This window comes from Lissotriton helveticus, chromosome 7 (assembly GCF_964261635.1).
Source record: "Lissotriton helveticus chromosome 7, aLisHel1.1, whole genome shotgun sequence".
Taxonomy (NCBI): Eukaryota; Metazoa; Chordata; class Amphibia; order Caudata; family Salamandridae; genus Lissotriton; species Lissotriton helveticus.
The window spans coordinates 1183847591-1183872829 of NC_136068.1; the positions used below are offsets into that span (position 1 = coordinate 1183847591).

Genomic DNA, 25239 nt, shown 5'->3' on the forward strand with positions numbered 1-25239 from the left:
ACCCCGCCGCCGCCAGAGCCAACCTGCACGAAGGGATGAAAGAGGTAGCCGAGTGGATGACGACCAGCCGCCTGAAACTGAACTCGGACAAGACGGAGGTCCTCATCCTGGGCTCCTCACCCTCCGCCTGGGACGACTCCTGGTGGCCTCCCGCCCTGGGCACCGCACCCAAACCGACAGACCATGCACGCAACCTGGGCTTCATCCTGGACTCCTCCCTCTCCATGACCAGGCAAGTTAACAACGTCTCCTCGGCATGCTTCAACATCCTACGCATGCTACGGAAGATCTTCTGGTGGATCCCCACCGAGACCAGGAAGACCGTCACCCAGGCCCTCGTCACCAGCCGTCTGGACTACGGCAACGCCCTATACGCCGGTACCACCGCCAAGCTCCAGAAGAGACTCCAGCGGATCCAGAACGCCTCAGCCAGACTCATCCTCGACATCCCACGAACCAGCCACATCTCCGGACATTTGAGAGACCTTCACTGGCTCCCCGTCAACAAAAGAATCACCTTCCGCCTCCTCACCCACGCACACAAAGCCCTACACGACCAAGGCCCGAGTTACCTCAACAGCCGAGTCAACTTCTACGCTCCCAAACGCCACCTCCGATCAGCCAACCACGCCCTCGCCGCCGTCACCCGCATCCGAAGAGCGACTACAGGAGGAAGGTCCTTCTCCTACCTGGCCGCCAAGACCTGGAACTCCCTCCCTCCCGACCTGCGCCTGACCCAAGACCACCTCTCCTTCAGGAAGAAGCTGAAGACCTGGCTGTTCGAGCAGTAGCGGCACCCCCCCCCCCCCCCCCCAGCGCCTTGAGACCCTACGGGTACGTAGCGCGCTCTATAAGTGTCACTGATTGATTGATTGATTGGGTTACCATTCAGACTCCCCCTTACCAAAACACATCAGCCTTCTGCGTCAATGAGGGATTCCTCCGCTTTAAATGGAGTGCCCGGTCTTACCCAAACCAGTGAGCCTCTGGCAAAGACTGAGTAGCTTGTAACGTTAATTTGACCTCTTCATCTTCTCTGTAACTTTGTCACCTCAGGTCTTGTTAAGGGGGTCTCTTGTAAAAGAGCGATTTGGGCATGGTGACGTTTAAGGTAGGAGTAAATCAGATACCTCCGTGAAGGAGTATGCATCCTCCTCACATTCCTAGTACATATCTTTGTTGTTGCCATGTTACAGGTGGGGGCATAGATACATTGGAAATGGGGGGTTCTTTGGGGACGATTGTTGTCGAGCGAATGGAGGCCTGGGGGTGGGAGGGGGGCATTAAAAGGAAGTTAGCAGTCCCTCTTTTTGATGTATGAAAAGCAGCCCCCAGGCCCCCAAGAGACATATGCCTCAATTCTGCTAAGTATCTATACATTGCCTATAGTACAGGTAAAATATTCTACATGTCATGGCTGTGAGGCAAGTATGTGTAACAACCAAATATGCATCCAATCATACTTGTTTTCTCGTCATTGGAACAGTTCCAATTGGGTCCATCGATCAATAATAAATGTACTAAATTATACCATCTGCTCCCTGGGGTGTGCTTTCTGGCAAAGTCTCTGAATTAGGGTTTCGTCTGTGGAGTCAGCATCGCTGGTTCCACCTGGCTGGCTGGTCTCAGGAAGCAAGTCAGATTGTGAGATACCAATTTCTGCAGCCGCCTGAAGTGGTCCATCTTCATCTGTTCCAGGTTGGGGCCAAGTTTTTGTGATAAAGGTTGTTTCCTACGCCTTTTCTCTCCGCTGGGCTGTCTTGCCTTCTTACTTTGGTGTAAATTCACTGTTTTCGTGTTGGGGAAAGTGTCTATAGTGGGATTTAAAGCGTCCAGCCACTCCGATGCTGGAGTAGGAGTGTCAAAGAAGTGGGATTTGCCTTTCACAATTACCCGTAGCCGGACAGGGAAGAGCAGAGAGTACTTGAGGTCCAGTTGGCAGAGCCAGCGTTTCACCTCCAGGAAGGAGTACCTCTGTTTCTGAACCGCTGCAGTATAGTCCGGGAAGAAAATTATTGTACTATTCGCAACTTGAATCTTCTGCATTTTCCTGGTCTCCTGTAGGATTGTGTGTCCCTATCCCTGTAGTTCAGCACATGGAACAGGGATAGACCCAGTTCCATCCCTGGGTAGGGGAAGGGGGAGGTGTGTCTTGTTCGGTACCTGGGGGGCATGTTCTATGACAAAGTGTTGAGACAATGATCCCTCTGGTACCAAGTTTTGAATCCAGTCCTCCGAATAGTGACTTGTTCTTCCTCGCCTTCTTGCAGACCTGTACCGTGTACGTTATTTTGCCTCGTGCGGCCTTCTGAGTCTTCAGCACGATGCGATCGTTGCTTCAAGCGTGCAAGCTCTGTCTGTAGGTTTCCGGCGGTCTGCATGTAGAAGATTAAGGTCTAACAGCATCTTATCAATTTTTCTTTCAAGTGAGGTTCACGTCTGCTCTATTGTAGTGCTCATCTTTTCAACTAAGTCCAACACCGCATTTAGTTTATTTGACATAGTGTCTGTGGATGACTCATCGGGCACCTTGTCAGACCGGGGGCGAGATGGTGGTGGTGGACCCGGCAGCCCTCCAGCACCCGATCTAAGGCAACCCATGTGGGACATATACTGTGAGGATGCAGCACGGAGAGTCCAGTCGCTTAGTGCATATGAACCCATTTTTATTTTTATGATCTTAGTGCAGGGCCGGACCGCAAATGGAGCCCCAGCTAGTCCGCAACTAACTGTTCAATGGTCCAGGTATTTTACACCAGATAGGCAGGTAATCACTGCTATCACACTCCGCCGCCCCCTCGTGCCCAGTGACTGCGGGGCACTGTGGCTACATTGTAGAACAGTATGTGATCAGGGATGGGTTGTCCGTTACCGCTGTGCCACTTAGGTTCCAATTGGTAAACTTGTTCCTCCTTCCACTAGCAGCCAAACTACACTGGGCTCAACAAGGCCTCTCCTGTGTGCCAATAACTGTCGGGTACCAGCGGGTACGAGATTGGGACAGGCCGATAGGGTTGGGGCCAAGTTAGTGGGTGTCCTCCTCTTCTCAGTTTCAGCACAGCTCTTCGGTCCTTCTCTACTTCTTGGTCGAGTCTTGTCTGGAGAGGCAAGGTTCAGCGTTCCCCTTAAATACTAAATCTAGGGGTGGTACAGGTAAGTAAAGGTTGGTACCAATGGGTCCCTTCCTTGGGGTGAACACACCCGTATTATGCCATCCTCCAGTGGGAGGGGGGCATATGTCTCACTCTGGTTGGCTGGGTCCTCCCATCTGCAAGATGGCGAGGACTGAGAGTTGTGCTTCACTTCGCCTCCCCCACCTGGGGGCGGGGGGGATTGGCAAAGTTGGGCACACCTCCCTTCCTCACTTGGTTTTCCCGCCGATTCTCCCACCCAAAGTGGGGTTCAGAACCGGTGGGGGGCAGTTGCTTGAAGCAGCAAAAGCCAGAGAAAGCTCACATGGGTGGCAAGCCTTTGAAGCTTTCCCTTAAACGACCCTACCCATCCTGGGGGAGGAGGCTTGGCACCGCATCCCAGGATGTGCATTGTTTCCGAACCCCCTCCCCCCCTCCGCCCCTTCCCCTCCCCTGCCCCCTCCCCGACCCGAGAGCTGCAGGTTCTCGATCCAGGGGTCCAGAAAAATGTCTGTTGGTGGCAGCTGGTGAGCAGCCACTCAGCCTGGACGCTAGTGTTAGGCCGTTTTTCAGAGTACGTCTCTAAGATGCCCTCTCTGTGTCTCTTTTTAAATAAATCCCACACTGGCATTAGTGTGGGTTTAATGTGCTGAGAGATACCAACCAGTTTTACAGTAAAGCCATTATGGTGCTGTGGAGTTTGTACTGACTAACTCCCACCACCATATACTCTTAATGGCATTACTGTACTTACAATGTCATAAAGTGGCTTAGATACTGTAGGGGTACCGGGCTCATGCATCTGTACCATCACCACTGGTTTAGTGCACGTGGCTGACCTATGCCAGGGCAGTGGGTTATAGGCATGGCACACAGGGATGTGTGCCCTGTCGACGCTTCACTGTTTTCAGCACCAAACACGCAGCCTGCAATGGCATTGTGTGTTTAAAGTTACAGGGCTTCTAAGGGTGGCACAATGAGTGCTGCAGTCCTTAGAGGCCTTCCCTAGCCACAGTGCCCTGGGTACCTGTCTTACCATTTTCAAGGGACTGACCTGTGGCCAAAGAGTGCCAATTGGGTTTTGTCTTAATGCAGTTGTAGGGAGGGAACATAGGCCCTGGGTCCCTGTTTGGCAGGAACCCAGGGCACATCGCAGTTTAGCAAAAAATGGGGGCAACCATGCAAAAAGAGGGCACTTTCTTAGAGGAAGTACAGGTGGGACAGAGAGTACTAGAATACCTGTTTGCCAATTCACACAAATTGCAACCTGTCCTTCCCAGAGAACTTAACACTGTTACTTAATGTGAATCCAGAAAAGGATTCATGCTGCATAACGAAATGGTTACTTACCAGTAGGAGTAGTTTTGGAGCCTGAAGAGTTTTCTAGTTTTTTTTTTTTTTAGAGTTTTAAATAGAGTGAACTAGACTCAAAACATCAGGTATCAAAGCGCTTTACATGAGCACCAGTTTCGTTACAGATGAACACATTCATTTTTGTTAGGCACAGGATTTGCCCAGAATCACAGGATGTTGAGCGTCGGTGCCGAGACTCGAACCTAGTTCCCGAGGTCGACCGCTCTAGCCGCAAGGCTACATCCTCTTCCCTAGTTAAACATGCAAGCCCCCCCCCCTCCGCGCCTCATCCGAAATGGGGGAAAAGGGAACCGGAGATGATACTCAGCCATTCGAAGCAAGAGGAAGTTCAAGAGAAATTAAATTAAGGGAGAAGAAAGACAAGGTGAGAGAAAAAAATCTGAATATAGCAGTGACGCACATGAATTTCCCGGGCACCATCTGACAGTCTGACAGTGGACTCAGTGGTCGACGAGGCATACATACTAAAAATAAATTTTAAAAAAGAAACAGAAAGAGGACAAATCACTATTCTGGACCCAACCACTAGATGGCGGAATAGATGCACTCCAAAAAGCTCTTCATGCTGCAAAGCTAGGCCTACTGGTAAGTAACCATTTTGTTTGCGTATTCAAACCTCACTTTACCCTCTATTTTACTTTGATAACTTTCTTATTGCTTTATCCCGAAATGGCAATGTTTTTTAACAACTATTTCATTTGGACAAGCTTTATTAGGTGTTTTCCAGATTTAGAAGGTTCCAAGCAATGCCATAAAGACCCCGTCACTAAGGTACGGTGTCTTGGGCTTAACCTAAAGCATTAACACTCAGAAAAATATTATTAATACAAAAGTCAATATTGTTGACGTGCTTACTGCTTATTAAATAATGTCCCAGTATATTTGCATGGAGGGCAGCACAAACTGTTTGTGCTCCATAGAAAGACTAATGTTGCATTAAAGTTATTTTAAAGCATGTTAGGTTAAGAAGTTCATAGTCATGGTTTTAGTTGAGTATTGTTACGAACCAAATTTTGTGCTGCACTTGTCCTAAATAATTGGGTGGTAAATTAAAGCACTTAATATTTTCACAGGTCTGGAAACAGAAAGGAGAGGAATACAGAGTAACTGGGTATGGAGGATGGAGCTGGATCAGTCAAACCCACGTTCACCGCTTTCTAACAAAATTACCAGGAAATACGAATGCCAATTACCGAAACATTTTGCCAGGTACTCACCAGTTCTTGTAGTGTTGGCATGTGCCTAATATTAATCTGAAGCAATTTTTAAGTCTCTCTTGTCTGCCGTTTGAGGAATGAAAGTGATGGCAATTGAGTTATAAAGTCAACAGCCAATCTACCTTGAATCTGGAAAACTGCATGTTTGAGTTAGCCAACTGCATCACTTACCCACATTGCCCTGCCAGTTGCGTCAGTTATTTTTCGTGTTTGTCAGCCATTTCCCCTGCACATTGAGGCTTTTGCTGACCTAATATTTTGTCAAATTTTATATTTTGCTGTTATCCAATATTGGATCTTTCATAGATTTTCATGCTTGAATCATTCCCATTTATCAAAGTGCGAGTCACTTGGTAATTTTACCATAGCAGTACAAGGCTGTGACTGCTTTAAAAGGCTTAGACAGCACCTAGTTTGTTAACACATTCACCTCATTCCCCCCCAAAAAAAAGTATCTAGTGAGGTGAGAGTGCTCCTAGGGGTCATCACATCTCAGATTTCTACTGTATATGGTGTGCAAGGGAGTTCCGCAGCTTTGCTCTTGCTTTAAATCCGATAATTCTATTTACCAGAAATACTATATTGGTACCTTTCTTTAAGTTTCACGTCTAGATGTAAACAATACTGTCTCTGGAAAAAAGGCAGTATTTTTTTTTAAATAAAAGCTTGTGATTCCTTTGGGGGAAAAAGATGGTCTTCTCAGATGATTCTCACAAGAGGTGTATTTACTGCCTTTACTCAGATCACACAACTAAGAACTGCAAATTGCAACCTGTCCTTCCCAGAGAACTAAACACTGTTACTTAATCAGATGCACAGCATGTGAATCCAGAAAAGGATTCATGCTTCAAAACGAAATGGTTACTTACCAGTAGGAGTAGTTTTGGAGCCTGAAGAGTTTTATAGTTTTTTGTTGTTGTTTTTTTTTAGAGTTTTATATAGAACTAGACTCAAAACATCGGGTATCAAAGCGCTTTACATGAGCAGCAGTTTCGTTACAGATGAACACATTCATTTTTTGTTAGGCACAGGGAGCTTAAGTGATTTGCCCAGAATCACAGGATGTTGAGCGTCGGTGCCGAGACTCGAACCTGGTTCCCGAGGTCGACCGCTCTAGCCGTAAGGCTACATCCTCTTCCCTAGTTAAACATGCAAGCCCCCCCCCCCCCTCCGTGCCTCGTCCGAAATGGGGGAAAAGGAAACCGGAGAGGATACTCAGCCATTCGAAGCAAGAGGAAGTTAAAGAGAAATTAAATTAAGGGAGAAGAAAGACAAGGTGAGAGAAAAAAATCTGAATATAGCAGTGACGCACATAAACTTCCCGGGCACCATCTGACAGTCTGACAGTGGACGACGACGCCTTCATACTAAAAAAAAAAAAAAAAAAAGGAAACAGAAAGAGGACAAATCATTATTCTGGACCCCAGATTTTTATTATTTTTTTAAAATATATTTTATTGCAGATTGATAAGGCATACAATCTTTCTGTTTGACAATCCTGCTTCCGGCAGTTGCAGTGCTCAGGTCACTAATCAAAATATTACACGGCCATTTAGCCCACATCCCGGAGGTCGGGCGGCGTTAACAAGAAAACGTTAAAAGCTTAAAAGTAACAAGCAGTTGCAACTGTACAGCAAGGATTTTTTGCATCTGCTTTTCTTGTTCTCCCTTCTGTCTCATCCCCAACGCAAAGCTGAGATAAACCCTAAGGGGCAATGGCGAATTGTCAGTGCAATCATAACGCGGTAGACCGTATACAGTCTTACTCATTCCTTTCTATATGTATCCCCGCGTACTAGCCTCCGTGTGCCTTACCCTAGGTGGCTAACAGGTTATCTCTTATCCCTCGACCCTCCCCGGGTCCTCATCCTCTAGGTCCAGGAGCTATCAACTCAAATTGTACGGATGTGCAAGAGTCTCTGGGATGTATGTCAAGTGATGTATGTCAAGTGATGCAATGTCCCTGGTTTGTTACGGGGAAGCCTCATCTTCTGATTGCTGATCTCCCTGGTTGTCCTGCCTACTATAGTCGCTCAACGCTTGCGTTAGGGCGTCCCATGCCTGGGCAGATTCTAATGCCTTTTTGTTACGTTGGCGCTGCGCAGTTTGGAATCTGACCTTGCTCTCTCCATTGGCCCATTTAATAAACTCGTTCCTCCATCTCGTGCTATTCGGGGCCTATCGCCGCCTTCCAGTGTCGTGTAAGTTCTCGCTTGGCTAATACTAGTCCCATGTCTATAAATTTACTGGTAATATTATTTTAGGGGTGTGGGGGAACCAATGTAGTATACCTACTGCTATGTCAAACGTTAAGCCCTGGTCTGTAACCGAATTCAGTGTGTCTCCCACCTCCTTCCAATATAGGTCTAGTGCCAGGCACGACCATAGCATGTGGCCCAATTCCGCTCCGACTAGTGCGCATCTGGGGCAGGCCGCCTCGTCTGCATTGAAATATTTTTGGATCCTTCCCGGCGTGAGGTACGCCTGGTGAAGGACAAAAAAGTGTATCAGCTGGAATCTGGCATTACGTGTGCTCTTCTGGGCTCTCCTCACAATCTGCGCCCATGTTGTCTCGGGTATAGGCCTTTCTATCTCTGTTTCCCACTTCTCTTTGAGCGTCGCTAAAGGCGGTAGATTCTCGTTAACCATTCTGGAGTAAAGACAAGTGACTGCCTTGTAAGTTCCAGCAGAGCCCATGGTATATTGACAAACCATTGTTGTTTTTGGTTCAGTGAGGCCTTCTTTCCAGTGCGTTTGTATCACTTGTGTTAATGCAGCATGGAGCAAGAAGTCCCCCCTGGGTATGTCGTACCATTCTAGGAGCGTCGGGTAGGGCACCAGGGCTCCCTCCTCGTATAGGTCACCCACCATTTGTATTCCCGCTTCTTCCCAGAGCTGTAGTCTGGACCAGTCTCCGCCATGTGGAAGTGCTGTCAACATTCCCAATGGCATATCAGGGGCGTATGGATGTAGCACCCCCGCCTTGCGCTGAGTGCGGTTCCAGCATAGTCTTATCGTATGTTCTGCGAGGGCTAGTGTGTTTAGCACTAATTTCTGCTGTAGCGCTATGAAGGAAAGAACGTGTCGAGGGATGCCTCGGCCTCTAGTGTGGTCTGGGCCTCTATATTCTCGAGCCACCTCTTGTGTATAAATCTGAATCTGAAGCTGCGCTGCCAAGTAATATAATTCCAGATCAGGGACCGCCATCCCCCCCTCCAGTTTGGGTCTTACCAGAGTCGTCAATGCCACTTTTCGCCCCCCCCCCTATCATGGATCTCAGGAGTCGGAAGGTGGCAGCTGGTATCCACACAGGGAGTGTTCTAAAGCAATACAGGAAGCGTGCCACCATTTTTAGTAGTGCCACCCGGCCCGCTACGGATAATGGAAGCCTGCCAAACCGCTGTAGCAAGCTGTCAGCTCCCTCCAGTGCTCCCTCGGTATCCTCAAGGAAAAGCAGATCGTCCGCGTATAGTGAAATATAGTGGTGCCCAGTCCTGTCGCTCAATCAGGCATAATGAGCTCCTGTTCTAATCGATATCGCCAACGGCTCTATCGCCAGGGCAAATAGTAATGGCGACAACGAGAATCCCTGCCTCGTGCCTCTTTCGACCGGGTATTGCTGTGATATTAGGACGCCCGTTTTAACCCTGGCTACCGCCGATGTGTAGAGCACAGAGGCCCATTTCAGAAAATCTTCGCCTACTCCGAAACGCCGCATCACTGCATAGAGATATTCCCACTCGAGACTGCCAAAGGCCTTCTCAATGTCGATTGATAAGATCACTGGGTGACTGGCCTCTGGGAGGTTCTCCCCCAATATTCGGATCAATCGGCGCACGTTCGAGGTTGTGTTTCGCGACGGGATAAACCCAGCTTGGTCCGCGTGCACCAATGTGGTCATGTGGCTCAATAGGTGAGATGCTAAAATACTGCTCAGTATTTTATAGTCAGTGGTGAGCATTGAGAGCGGCCTGTAAGAGGTCGTATCCCCGCTCTCCCTACCCGGTTTCAGTAGGGGTATTATTAACACTTCCCGCATGGAAGGTGGTAGCTGTCCCAGGCATTTCGCCTCTTTGTAGACCTCGAGTAACCTTGGCATCAAGAGGTCGACATGCTTGCTGTAAAATTCTATTGGTATGCCATCCAACCGCGGGGTTTTGTTGCGCGCCATACTTTTAACGGCGCCCCGAATTTCCTCCTCTGTTATATCTCTGCCCAACGCCTTGGCCTGGTTTCGGCTCAACTCCAGAAAACATAGTCCCTCCAGAAAGGCTTCCACTGCTGGGGCCCCCACCTCCAACCTGCTTCTATAGAGGGACGCGTAATATTTCTCGAAGCACTGCAGCACTTCTGCCTGAGCGTAAACTTCCTTATCAGGTGTACGCATTGATACTATAGGGGTGCTCCTTTTTGTGGGATTAGCTAGCCAGGCCAGTAAAGTCCCAGCTCGATCGCCCTCTGCATGCGTCCTGGCCGTATATGCTTTGTAGTCATAACTCCGCAAGCGCTCTTTTGCAACCGCCACTAGTTCTTTGGCCCTGGCGACATTATCTTGTAGTTCCGGATGGCCGGGCCTGGAAAGCTCCGCCTCCCGAAGCGCCTTGTCTGCTCTATCCAGGTCATCCAGGAGAACCCTACGCACCCCTGCCCGTGCTCCTATACAAAACCCCCTCAAGACCACCTTGAAGGCATCCCACTCCGTCGTCCGCGCCTCGGTCGTGCCGGCATTATCCGCAAAGTATTGCGTGACATGCTCTTCCAATGCCCCCTTAAACACCGGGTCATCAAGTAATTCCGGGCGGAGTTTCCAAGTGGGCAGACAGGATGCATTGGGGAGCCATCGCAAGGCCAGGAGCATGGGGTTATGATCCAACACTGTTCTCGTTAAATATTCAGTATGCACTGCTATCTGCACTAAATCTGCAGAGCAAAGTATTGTGTCTAGCCGCACGTGGAGCTCGTGCATCCCTGAGAAATAAGAATAGTCCCGGTCTCGTGGATGTTGTGCGCGCTAAATGTCCGTCAGGCCCCACTTTGCTTGCCAGTCTATTCTACCTTTAGTGATGCGATGTATCGGGGAGTCCCTGAGCGGCGGGTGTGATCTATCTAGTGCGGCATCTAATACAGAGTTATAATCGCCCCCTATTAAGAGTGGGCCCGTCAGCAAGTGTGCTAAGGATCCAGACAGCTTGTTAGAAAAGCCACCTGGTCAACATTGGGTGCATACACACAGCAGATAGTTATATATTTACCCCCCAGTCGACCACGCACAGCCACGAACCTGCCCTCTGGGTCAACAACCTGCTGGGTTACCTGAAAGGGAACTCCGGCCCTGATCCAGATTAAAGTGCCTCTTGCGTAAGCTGAGTATGTCGTATAGAAGGTTTGCCCCCTCCACCTACGCTGCAGCGCTATACCTTCTGCCCTGGTTAGATGTGTCTCTTGTAGTAGTGCTACTTGTACTACCCTACGCACTAGATAAGCATGGATTTTATGGCGCCTGATCATGCTGTGGAGGCCTCTCACATTCCAGGTCATGCATATTAGGTTAGTTAGATCACCCATTGTCCCTCATCGCGCGACATCCTTCACCATCGTTACGGTCTGACTCCCCACAGCCGGGGGACTGTGTAGTGCTGAGGATGAGTCCCCCCTCCCAAAACCTAAAACTAGAACTGAACAATCCCCCCTCCCCCCCAAAACACTACCTAGAAATCTCCGTCTAGCACCCGTCCAAACAATCCCCTTGAGCAACATTGATTAAACCCAACAGGGGTCGCTGTGGGTATGCCTTAAGGGCTTAGTGAGGGTGTTGGTCGCCATCGGGCAGCCGCCCAAACCTCAGGCTCGACGTCGAGCGACCGAGCCTCAAGCAGTGGAGTGTCCCACCGACCATCCTTCCCCCCCAATCTCAATCATGCCCTCTCCCCCGCCACCCCAGCCAACTGTTCACCCCAGGCCCCATCCGGAACCCACACATCTCACCGGTGGCCCTCAGCCTTCGTCCAGCATGTCTTCCGCCGTAGCCGGAGTAACCACTGGTAGCGGCATGCTGTCCGTTTCGGAGCGCTCGGTGTCAGAGTGTCCGTCACCTTTCTCGGATTCATCGTCCTCCTGCGATGGCGTGTCTTGAGTGCCCGAGATGACCGAAACGAGGTCCAGAACTTCCTTTCGCTCTGCTGTGGTGACTGATTGCGAGGGTTTCCTCTGACCTCTTTGCCTATTCCGAATGCGTTGCGACTTAAGTTGCGGCAGACCTTCAGGGCCGTTGCCGGATCGATGTTCGAGGACGTCTTTACCAGATTTATATAACTCCAACCAGGCACATGCATCCTCTGGAGTGTCGAAGAACTTGGTAGAGTCGTCAACAATTACTCGGAGCCGTGCTGGGTAGAGCAGGAAGTACTGCAATCGCTCCGAAATTAGCTCTCTTTTGACCTCTAGGAAGGAGGTTCTTCGTCTCTGTGTTTCGTACGTGTAATCCGGGAAGATGTTCACTCCGCTATTCTCCACCTGGAAGGGGGCCACTTGTTCTCGCATTTTGAAGCAGCAGGTCCCTGTCCCGATAATGTAGTAGTCGGGCTACCACCGGGCGGCCCTGCTGAGGCGGCCTGGCCGGGACTCTGTGAGCTCTCTCTAACGTGTAGAAGGTGGATAATCCCTCTGGCGCCACCGTCTGTCTGAGCCAGTCCTAGAGGTATTTCACCATGTCTCGTCCCTCCACTTTCTCCAGCAGGCCCACTATCCGGATGTTATTTCGACGATTGCGCCCTTCTGCCTCCTCCGCTCGCCTCTCCAGTGTGTCCACACGGTCCATCAGATTAGTCACGGTTGCCTTAATGTCTTTTTGTGTCGGTTCTAGGGTGTGGACCGCATCTTCCACGAGCTTGACTGTGTCAGCCAACTTGCCGTGATCGGCTCGAAGCAGTCCCAAGCCCGTGGATACTTGTGCAATATCCTGCTGGAGCGCTGATCTCGTGTCAGTCAGTGCCGCTAAGATTTTGTCTAAATGGAGCTGCAGCTGAGGGTCCTGCAGTTGTCCGGAGTTCAACTGGTCCCCAGTGTCCGTCGGCTCGGTATCCGTCAGGGGCGAGGCGCCGCCTCTAGCTCCCTTGGGTTTCCCCATCCCCGGGGTGCGTAGGTGTTCGCCCTGGCAAAAATCCGGCCGCCACGTCTCAGACCTTGGGGACGTACGTTATATTTGAACTCAGGCACGGTCCCCGGGGGGGCCGTAAGTCTGCTCCACCAGCCGGCGGGGGTGGAAGGACCTCGCCCGCAGCTCCACAGTGCCCGCCCTCGTAGTAGGTGTTCGTGCTACAGCGCCATGAGTATTAAAAAAGTGTGAGGATGTAGGGTTCCCAACAGCGACACCAGCAAGTGCGAGCCTCAGGTTCAGGGTGGCAGGTCCTGGTGGTCCCCGAAATAGCAGCCAAGCAGTCCAGCCCCCAGCTCTCACCTGCACCCCGGCTATGGGGGGGCGGCGCCGCAGCGGCTCAGTCCGCAGTCGCCCCTCGCCCAGACGGGCTTCTACGGTCCTTGCGGCTCTTGAGATAGTCCTCCTCCGCGGTTGGGCCACTCTGTCACTGCAGTGATGCAAATGTGGGTTTCACGCCAACAGATCCCCAGTTCTCCGGAGAGGTGATCGGCTTGCTCGTGGCTCCCTCCCCCAAGGGGTTTGAGCGATCGTTGTATCTGCCGTGTGCCTCAGTCTGCAGGACCCCAGTCTCCCCGCCGCAAGGGTTCCAGTAGTTGGCCCCGCGATCCGTGGTTAGCGAGGGGAGGGGGAGAGGGGGGGGAAGTCCCTCTCTCTGCTCAGCAATCGGGTGGTCCTCGTGCTAGTGTCCAACGGATAATCTCCTCGCTCCTCGATCTCCGCTACAGCATTGCGTGTGAGCTGCCAGCTCTTCTCACTTCCGCAGGGTTCACGATCAGCGCCGACAGTCTATGTAGCGGGAGCTTCCTGCACTCGTGTCGGAGCCCCGGTGTAGTCCTCTCCGGTAGCAATCACACCGCCGTCGCCAACTCACGGGTCGACAGGGTTCCCCTCAGTTCTCGATGCGTCCGGGGTCAAGCCGGTCCTGCCGCCGCCATTTTGCGCCTTGTTCGGGGTGTTTAGAGGCTGGGTGTATGGGCAGCCATGTACCTCTTCATCTGGCGGTACAGGGCGGCTCCACCCGAGCACCGTGCGAAGGACTTTGCGCTCCCGCTGCGTCCGCCAGGCCGTGGATCAAAGCCGCCCGCACTCACTGCCCGGAAAACTTCTCCTCCAGAAGGCTGCAGCCTGCAGTACTGTCGCCGGTCCCAGTACCGTGGCAGCCGTGTGCAGGAGCCTCTGCACGGGTGTCTCCGAGCTCCTATCTCGTCCTGGGCATCCGCTTTGCTCCCTCACTGCTGTCTTGGGGTCTGATGCGATGTCCGGGTCATATTCTTAATCGTCGGCAGCCCGGGAGTCAGCTCCTTCATATGGCCGCCATCTTGGTTGCGGCTCCGGCCGGGGAGGCCGAGCTACGCTTCGTCTCGTTCCACCGCATCCAGCCCCGCAGGGACGATCGTCCGTGGCCCCCCTGGTGAGGAAACCCTTCCCACACGATGTCAGGTGGGTCAGGGGTCGGCAGCTTCAGTTTGTCAGGATAATTGAGGCTCGATCGCGGAGCCGAGCGCTCAGGCGACCTCCTCCATTGGCGCTCAAGCCACGCCCCCCTGGACCCAACCACTAGATGGCGGAATAGATGCACTCCAAAAAGCTCTTCGTGCTGCAAAACTAGTACTACTGGTAAGTAACCATTTTGTTTCCGTATTCATACTCCGATCACACAACTAAGAACTGCAAAATCTACAAGACATCCTCTGCCAAGCCACTCATTCACTGTGAAGGGAGGATTTAAAAAATGGATCCAGAAACATAAGGCCGTTGAGCACCACTCTTATTGGGATGAGTCTGAGTTCTGTTCTTGTAAATCTGGAGAGAAAAAGACATACAAAAGAAAGCCCAAAACGGCTGAGGCCTCAAAGGAAAACTCTACCTCTAAAGAATTAAAGTGAGGCATGTCCAAGGAAAAGAAACACAAAAATTTCCTGAAAGCTGATAAAACTAGCTTCAGCAGACAAGGAGCAGAAAGAGACATTCTCCCACCACTGTGCATGCAACCATCATCTCCTCTGACAGAGAAGTTGAATACCATTTTGCCGTTGCCAGCTAGTGAACAGCCACATCGACTGCCTGCACTGTCACCTCCATCAACAACACTGTTGAAGGTGAGGAAACAGAACTCCTTCAAACCTCAATCGCATAACACTTTGCTTCTGGCAGTGCAGACAGTACAGTCAACAGCATAATTAACAGAATCTGTGTAGAAAGAACAGTCAGTGAAGCAGCCAGCAGATCTGTAAACAAAATCATCCATTAGAGACTCATCAAAAAGGCTGCTGAGGACCGAGTAGTCATAAGTACTGTTGTCAACATCACTGTGGACTACCACTTTAACATCAAAACAGTAAGGTACAGATCCTGCGGGTTTGAGGCCAGAGCACACTCCTCCCAGCAAAGTTTTGCTTTAACCACTGTAAGAAAGTGGCTCTGTATATACAGCACCAAAGTAAGGTGCAGTGTGCACAGAGTTCATAGTCCCCAGAGGTATGGCAGAGGCTAAAGTTAGATATAACCTTACTCTCTAAAGGGGTAGCTTGATCGAGCAGTAAGGCAGTATCAGAGGACAGTGTAAAGCATTTGTTGTACCCACTCAGTCAGCAAATGGTCTCGCACACTCAAGAACTGAACTCTAGGCCGATTGTTTTGTATATAAAAATATATAGTTTATTTTAGAACCACAAGTAGGTATCACACAGCGGGAGCGCCCATTGCGCGCCGAAGGCGCGCTAAAGGCAAACCCATCTGCGCTCATCCGCGCCTGGACCGCGCCCAGCGCTAGAACCCCTGGACCTCGAAGCCGCCGTAACAGCGGACTGCACTATGGCTCCAGCACCCTCCACGCACTCAACCCCGAGATCACCACTGCTACCGGGCCATCCCGAAGCGCACCCCAGGGCCCTTCACCTGCTGGAACTGCAGCTTCACCAGCATCCGGCCCGCCAAACCATCAACCAAAGAACCCAACCACCTCGGATGCATCCTCCTCAACACCCTCTCTGCTCGCAAACACGCAATCGAACTCTGGGACCTCCTAGACTCAACCACCCCCGACGTCACCTTCCTGACGGAGACCTGGCTGAACGCCACCTCGGCACCAGACATCGCTATAGCCATCCCAGAGGGCTACAAGATCTCCCGCAGAGACCGCACCAACGGAGTGGGAGGGGGAGTCGCCATCATCCACCCTCAGAGTCTCTACCAACTTCCAGATCCACACCGACACACTCACCACCGCCGAGCAGATGCACTTCCAGATCCACACCGACCCCAACACCACCCTCAGAGGAACACTCATCTACCGACCACCCGGACCCCGACCACAGTTCAGCGACACCATCACCGACCTCATCACTATCCACGCCCTCGCCTCCACAGACTACATCCTCCTCGGGGACCTGAACTTCCACATTGAGAACAACGACGACGCCAACTCCACCGCCCTGATCGACAACCTTGCCAACCTCGGACTCAAACAGCTTGTGACGACACCCACTCACGCCGCTGGACACACACTGGACCCCATCTTCACCGCAAGTCCCTACGTCTCCTTCAACCACACCACCGAACCCCACTGGACAGACCACAGATGCGTCCACTTCACCTTCAGGAAACCCACCACACACCACCGCACCCAACAGGGGCCACGCCGTTGCTGGGGCAAGGTCACCAAGGACCAACTGACCACCACCCTCGCTCTGGGACCACCCGCTGACCACATAGACCCAAACACTGCCGCCATCAACCTCAAACAATGGATCAACGACTGCGCCGACACCCTCGCCCCACTCAAGACCTCCGCAACCAATCACAACATCAAGAAAGCCACATGGTTCACCGAAGACCTCCGGACCTCCAAGCGCACCTGTCGAAGGCTGGAGAAGAACTGGCTCTGCGACCAAACACCAGACAGCTACACAACCCACAAGAACGCCACCCGCAGACACCACCAACTCATCAGGACCGCCCTCAAGGACCGCCTCGACAACAACGCACACAACAGCAAAGAGCTCTCCAACCCCATTCCACCATCACAAGATCTGTGCGACTCACTAGCCACCTTCTCTCACCGCAAGATCACCGACATCCACGACAGCCTCAACACCGACACCCCTACACCCACCGCCGAGACCACCACTCCAGCGACCTCCACCCGCACCAATTACCTGACCACCTGATCCAACGTCAGCGACGAAGACACCATCAAGACCATGAAATCCATCCACTCCGGATCCCCATCTGACCCATGCCCTCATCACGTTTTCAACAAAGCCAGCACAGCCATTGCACCCCATCTCCGGAAAACAATCAACATCTCCTTAGAGACAGCAACCTTTCCAGAAAGCTGGAAGCACGCCGAGATCAACACCCTACTGAAGAAACCCAAGGCGGACCCCAAGGACCTCAAGAACTTTCGGCCCATCTCCCTGCTCCCCTTCCCGGTAAAAGTCACGGAGAAGATCGTCAACAGACAGCTGACCCGCTACCTTGAAGACAACAACATCCTGGACCCCTCCCAGTCCGGCTTCCGCAGCAACCACAGCACCGAGACCGCCCTCATCGCCGCCAACGATGACATCAGGATCCTCATGGACAAAGCAGAAACCAACGCTCTTATCCTTCTTGACCTTTCAGCAGCTTTCGACACGGTCTGCCACCGCACCCTAACAGCATGCCTCAACGACGCCGGAATCTAAGAGAAGGCCCTGGCCTGGACCACATCCTTTCTCTCCAGCAAAACACAGTGTCCACCTCCCACCTTTCCGCTCCAAGACCACCGAAATCATCTGCGGCGTTCCACAGGGATCCTCCCTTAGCCCGACGCTGTTCAATATCTACATGGCACCACTCGCCCACGTCGCACGGGTACACAGCCTCAACATCATCTCCTACGCCGATGACACCCAGCTGATCATATTCCTCACCGAAGACCCCCAGACCACCAAAGCCAACCTCCACAGAGGAATGAAAGCTGTCGCCGAATGGATGAAGGACAGCAGGCTGAAGCTGAATTCAGACAAAATCGAGGTCCTCATATTCGGCCCCACCCCATCAGCCTGGGACGACTCCTGGTGGCCCACATCGCTAGGAACAGCCCCAGAACCCACCAACCACGCGCGCAACCTTGGGGTCATCCTCGACTCCGCCCTGTCCATGAACAAGCAAGTCAACGCCGTCTCCGCGTCCTGCTTCAACACCCTCCGCATGCTCCGCAGGATCTTCAAATGGATCCCCCCCCGACACGGGAAAAACCGTCACCCAGGCCCTCGTTACCAGCAGACTGGACTACCGTAACGCCCTCTACGCAGGAACAACAACTAAGCTCCTGAGACGGCTGCAACGCATCCAGAACGCCTCGGCACGACTGATCCTCGACGTCTCCCGACGCAGCCACATCACACCTCAGCTGAGAGGCCTGCATTGGCTCCCCATCGACAAGATCACCTTTAAACTCCTCATCCACACATAAAAAGCACAAAGCCCTACACAACGACGGACCAGCATACCTCAACGACCGACTCAGCCTCTACACCCTGTAGCGCGCTCTACAATGTAATGATTGATTGATTGATTTATCATAAATACTTTCACAGTATGAGATGTTGCAATTGAATACTTTCAAATAGCAATAGACTGTTGAATGCAATAGCTACAGTTGTTGCAATAGGCAACACAAGTTACACACAATTGTAACATTGAGCTCAATGGGAAGTTTTAAGTAAATGCAATAAAATCACTTTACAAATGTTTTTCTTACTCGGGGTTGGATCCTGGATTCAGCCCTCGTGCATTTCCTGTAAACAGTTGAAAGAAATCGTTTTTGTTACACAGGCGATTTTTAAGGAATATTTGTAAGTTTTAAAAATCGACACTGAAGAAATTTTGTCAAAAACCAGGCAATGTATTCCTATGGAGGAAAATTGAGTTAACAGTAAATCACGGTTATAATTACTTTTCAGGTTCAGTCCTGGGCTCAAAGGTACAACCCTGGGATCTCTCTTGATAGCAGGTGAGTAATTTCGTTTTCGTTGTTCGGCTGATTTTAGTGATTATTTTAAAGTTGCAAAACTCGACACTTAGAAGAAACTCTGAGTGAAACCCAGCCAATGTTACACTATGGAGAAAATCCAATTATCGGTCTTTGGGTAAACACTCGGCTGACAGAGTTAAGGTTCTGGGGTAGACTCAGGGGTCTCCCAGGGTCAGGTAGGTACAGTTGTTACCCCCTCAGGGGCATAGGGGCAGCCGGGTGCAGAGTGAGTAGGCCCAGTGTTATCCTAAGGAGGATAGGGGGCCTTTGGTTGGTGGCTATTAGCAGGCAGACCACGCGGCTGTGGGAGCTGAGCTCCTGGTCACTTACACTGGGCAAGTGGGGAAGTAAGATAGGATCGATGCTGCACTCCCAGTGGCACTTGGGTGGCTTGGTGCAGGGTGCTTTTGGGCCTTTGGGCATCCAATATTATTCAATGGGAAAGCTGGAAGGTGAACAAAGGCTGCAGGCTCGGGGACGAAGATTCTTCAGGTGCGACCACCACTTCGAGAGGTAAGTTGGGATCTTGGAGGATAGGTGGACACCCAGGAGTTGGGCACAGGGGGCCGTGATGCGCCGGGTGCAGGGGTGTCTTCGGACGTCGGTAAAACTCTCCCTCTGCTGGTCGTGGTCGGAGTTGTCCCTTGTGGGCGTGGCACCAAAAAAAGGTTGGGCTGTGCACAAACGGACCATTTACCGGTTGGGAAAAAGGTTGGGCTGTGCACAAACTGACCATTTCCCGGTCGGTCGTTCTGTGCATAAAAGCATGTTACTCCTTGGCCAAGAAGGAGCCTCCTGTGGGGCTGTGTGAACCATTCGACCAGGGCAACTGTAGCCTCGACTGCCTTGGGACGCGGCGTTCCCTTGCAGGACATTTGTCAGGCAGCTACGTGGGCCTCGCGGCACACGTTTACCAAGTATTATTGCCTTGACAGTCAAGCCCGGAGAGACGGCTTCATTGGCCGTTCTTTTCTCCGGGACTTCCTAGTGTAATTCTGTTTGCAGACCCACCACCGGGGCTGGTATTGCTGGGGTATCTATTCTAAGGTAAGGAATCTATCACTAACGTGTCTCTTTCAGATGCACAGGTTACTACTTGTGTAACGATATATCTGTAAAAGACATTAGTTAGTGATAGATTCCTTACCGCCCCACCCATCCTCCCCGTTCTGCTTACTGATTACTAGGGTTAAGGTCATCCCTTTTTAGGGCCCTAGTTTTATGCACCAGTGGTCAGTATCTTGCATGGCTCTGCGTTCCTGGCACGGAAAGTCGTGTACAGAACTGACGTCAGCGCGCATGGGTGGCACCAAAGTAGTCCCCGTGACGTCATCTCGGCGCTTAGGACGCCAGTAACGGATGCGGAGCCGCAGGACGCCACCTACTGACGCGCAGGGGTACTGCTAAGCAAAACTTTCCGGATCCAGTCTGACGCCTGGGGATATTCTAAGGTAAGGAATCTTATTGCTAACTAATGTCTCTTACAAATATATAACTGTAAGTAACTTGTGCGTTAGGTCGTTTTTCAGGGGGCATCTCTAAGATGCCCTCTGTGTGCATTTTTCATTAAATCCCACACTGGCATCAGTGTGGGTATAATGTGTGGAGAAGTTTGTTTCCAAACTTCCCAGTTTTCAGTAAAGCCATTATGGTAATGTGGAGTTCGTAATGACAATTTCGGCACCTGATAAGTGCCTTCATCAGGGAAAAACCTAAAAAAAAATCAACAAATAAAATGATATAAATATCCAAACCTCTTAAACCACATGGGAGCTGATGTGTGTACTATTATTCATATTTACATACCTGAGTGTGTTGGCATATATATCAGTGATAATCTCTTATGTGCCTCGAATGCAGTTGATTGTCTGTGAACACAAATATGAAAAAACTACATCACAACTGTCTGATAACATAATGAATCACATGTTCTCTATACCCTCGGAAAAAACGTTCTCAGCCTACCTTATTCTGATTCAAACGAAAAGACGCTGTAAATGCAAGATATGTGTTTGTTAAAAAACCGTCTCCACGTTAATGTGTTTAAATCGTAACACATCCTTAGAAGAAAGTCATACCTTGTTTGCACGTTATCTCGCTGTCCTGTAACGATACCAAAATAAATATATCACCATGCTGCAGTCTGCCAGCTTTAGTCAAATAGTCACTATCCTGGTACGAGTAGCGCATACCTTATATTTTCATTGGTCTTTCAGTAAGTAATCCCCGTTTCGCTCCAGACACCGCCGGTTTTAGCTACACTTGCGATAGCTAACAAACTATAAACACTCGTGTTGGTGTTTAACAAAAAATGAACAACGGACTAAGTCCCTCGAGTGCACTGGCTGTGCGGGCACCATGTTTAAACGGTAAAAAATGTGGACACTGACTTATTATTTTTAGTACATACTCTAAGTCATGTATATTGTTTAAATAATGATCGGTGACATGATACGATGATGGTCACGCTCGGTAAAATGTACACGCTGCACTTACGTTAGCAAACATCCTATAAACACCCGTGTTGGTGTTTCACAAAGATAAACAACGGACTGAGCACCTCGAGTGCACTGCTGTGCGGGCACCATGTTTAAACGGTGAAAAATGTGGAAACTGACTTATTGTTGTTGGTACATACTGTAAGTCATGTATATAATTTAATCATGATCAATTTCATGATTCAATAATAGACACGCACGATAAAGTGTGAACGCTGCCTAATGATAGTTGATACTATATACTATAAGTCATATGTATTACTATAATATTGGTCCGTTACATGATCCAATGATAGTCACACACAATTATCTGAGACTAACTCACTCAGTTAAGAGTTGGAGTGATGCAGTTAATGACTCGATGCACTATTAGATGTTTCAACAATGTACATCACCATCATTGTTGAATGACAGAAGTTGTGTTTTGTGACTGAATTCTATAACTGCCAGACGTTCCTGAAATCCACACTAATCTACACAAAATGTTCTTGAAAAAATGTGTCCGAGCTATGTGATTCTGACCCAATTGATATGTCAAATGGTGTTGTGACCTGCTGATGTGAATCGTAAACATATAAGAAACATAGTGTCATTATTAAATAACCACATACAGTATCCAGTTGATATTAGATTCATCGTGTTGCTAACTGAATTAACATACTTAAGTGATAGTAAATGCCAAGTCTCTACAAAAAACACGATAAATCATATTTATTTATTTATTTATTTTATTTATTTTGAAAGTTTTGTATTGCGCGAACAAGATCTTTGCAGATATCAGAGCGCTTCACATAAAAAAGGGGGGAGCATGCGGGAACATAGTCAAACAGGTAAGTAAAAATGCTAGTAGTACAAACACGTGGTAGCCTAGAAAATCAAATAAATCATTAATACATATAAAACAAATAATCCACGGGGTCGAACAAGGAGTACAGATCAGTGCGGAGTCTTAACAAAGTTCAGAATAGCACTTCAAGTGTATTTAGCCATGAGGATAGCTTTTACTTCTTTCTTAAACAGTGTAGTGGAGGAGATGAGCCTCGTTTCAGGGGGGAGTGAGTTCCAGATCCTGGGTGCCATTCCTGAGAAGGAGTGTTTATAAGTTTTTTCCTTCCGGAATCTTCGAGGCTTCAGCAGAAGATTGTTTGAGCCTCTGGTGTTTCTAGAACCGCCAGAGATTGTCAGCTTCTGAGTGAGACAGCTTGGTGAGCTCATGTGGACAGCTTTGTGCGTCATGCAGGCGATTTTCAGATGTATTCTGGCTTCGAAAGGCAGCCAGTTCAGGTGTTTAAAGTCGGGGGAGATATGTGAGTGTTTTTTTGAACCAGTGATGAGTCTCGCTGCAGCGTTTAGAGAAGCTCTTAGGGGAGCAGTAGTAGTTAGGGGGAGTCCGCAGAGGGCGATGCTGCCATACTCTATTCGAGGGATGACTAGTGCTTGTACTGCAGTTTGGAAGTCATTGGCAGGGAGGAAGGGTTTAAGTTTCCTCAGGGTATTGATTTGATAATTCGCACCCTTAGCTGCCTTGCTGATATGCTGCTGCATGTTGAGATTGGTGTCAAGTGTAATGCCTAAGGATTTTGCTGAGTCTACGATGGTGGGTTGGACATTGAGTGCAATTAGGTCTTTAAGCCAGAGTTGTGTGGTAGAGATCTTGGCGGGAGGTGAGATAAGAAGGAACTCTGTGTTCGAGGCATGTGGGCTGCTGAATTCATATCTATAGCATAGATCGCCGCCTAGTGTTGGGTCCGGATGATTGCACCTTTTTGTCCTGGAAGAGTCTTCGAAGTATCACGAGATAGGTGGCTCCTCCCCTGGACTACAGTGCGCATGGGCATCGACTCCATCCTTAGATTGTTTTTTTCCGCCATTGGGTTCGGATGTGGTTTCGTTAACTCCGGTTCGGAATCGACAAAAACTTAGTTTTTCAAGGCCAAAAGGCCTTCTTTGACCCGTCGGTATTGTTCGTGTTCGGTGCCTCCCTTCCATCCAACTTTCCAGTCGGATTTCCCGTGAGTCGTGAGACTTCAGGATCGAGGCCCAGTCGACGCAGCAAGACTTCGACGGCATGGAACGAAGTCCATTCAAACACTGTCCCGTGTGTGGATCCAAATACCCACACATCGACGTCTACCCGGTCTGCAACAAATGCCTGTCGCCGGACCACGACGATGGCCAACTGCATGGCCTGTTCCAGGTTTAGGTCGAAGAAAACTATCAAGCTTCGGCGCGCGGCGCGCCTAGAGGCCCGGCGATCAGCTCCGGCACCGGTGGACATCTTCGTCAATGAAGAAGCGGACGAGCAACAGGTCCATCTTCAAGTTTCGCCTCCTTCGGTGGTCGTCGAGTCCGACTACGAAGCGGACGCAGAGGGCCAAGACGTGGAGGAAATCGTCGAGGAGGTAGGAGACGACGATGAGGCCTACGGGGCCATGGAAGATAGCTCGGAGGAAGAGCTATACCCCGTTCGTAGTTTTATTAAGGCTCGGGTCGAAGGATCGCCACATGGCCTTACCCTAGACCCTACACCAATATCCACGGCCCCGCCTTCCGGCCCACCACGGACACTTCGGCGGAGCCGCCATTACCTAAATCGAAACCGAAACTGTCGGTATCGACAACAACTAAGATGGCCGACGCACCATCGAAACCGAAAACGACTGCTCCCCCATCTGCGCCGTCGTCTTCGGTGGCCTCAAAGCCAAAGAAAAGTGTTGCACCCTCCGCGGTGCAAAGGTGGTCGAGGACCCCAGCTCGCGAAGGGCCGTTGATTCGGTGCCGAGCGTGACAGCCGACCCGAAGCCGAAGAAAACGGGTGAGGCCGTTCACCCTAAGCCCGTCGAGCCGAAATCTACTAGGCCTGTCGACACAACGGCTGCCAAGGGCGCGAAGCCAAGGTCTGGCACTACGGCGCTAAAGGTCAAAGTTGCCGGGGCGAAGTCGTCGGCATCCACGTCCACTGCTGTGGTCGGGGATCGCAGTGCACCTCCATCGGATACGCAGAAGGTGTCGGCGCCTGAGTCTTCCTCTGGAGGTGGACCGAAGACATCGGTCGGGTCTACGAAGCCGTCCGCTTCCTTCACCAAGCAGGTCTCGGACTCCCTAAAACGTATTAAGGACAGAGCTGCCGCATCGGAACCGAAGATCCCTTCCGCCGCAAACAAGGCTGTCCCAACGCCACAGGCTTCAAAGCAGATCCTTTTCACGCTACCACCTAAGGTGGCGCCGAAGGCCTTTGCACCGCGACCGGTGCCAAAGGACCCGGAGAGGTCCAAGTCAACTACCCCTGCTGGGGGTTTCACGCGTCCGCAACACTCTTTGTCGGAGCAGTACATCGACGCCGATACCGAGAAGCTAACGCTTCTGAAGAGGAAGATTACGGCGTCACAGCCTTTGGAGGCCTTCAGGATTCCCCTGAAATGCAAAAGGCCTGAAGAGGATACTCCTGTGGTGGTCGAACCCAGCATTCAGCACCCTGCAAGGGGGGCAACGCCATCACCCACCTATTCAGATGGAGACGATGGGGAGCAGCAGGATGAGGAGTATAATTTCCCAGCCCACACTGAGCCTGATGAGCAACAGGACTCGTGGGTGGACACAGGTGATCAGGGGGATCAGCAGGCAACCCTTGACCCGCAGGTGTTCAACATCAAGACGTCTCCCACCGAGGATTCCACAGCATTTCATGCTTTGATAGAAAGGGCAGCTAAGAACCATGATGTGGATATGCATGCTGACCCTGTGGAAGCTGATTTCCTTTTTGACACTTTCTCCACTGCGGAAAAAACTGTGAAAACTCTTCCCATGCTAAAGGGGGTCCTAAGGCATGCTGCGGACATTT

At 50.6% G+C, this 25239-nt stretch overlaps 1 protein-coding gene across 5 annotated transcripts in view; it reads left to right on the top strand.

Annotated features, from left to right (window-relative positions):
• BPTF (bromodomain PHD finger transcription factor) overlaps positions 1-25239 on the top strand; it is a 1855127-nt gene that overhangs the window by 451253 nt on the left and 1378635 nt on the right. For all 5 annotated transcript variants that reach the window (XR_013598794.1, XM_078654332.1, XM_078654328.1 and 2 more), the window contains exon 11: positions 5579-5714. Coding sequence is in view for 4 of the 5 variants with exons in the window: in XM_078654332.1 (XP_078510458.1) it covers positions 5579-5714 (136 nt within the window). In the remaining variant the exon portion in view is untranslated. The remainder of the gene's footprint in view (positions 1-5578; positions 5715-25239) is intronic.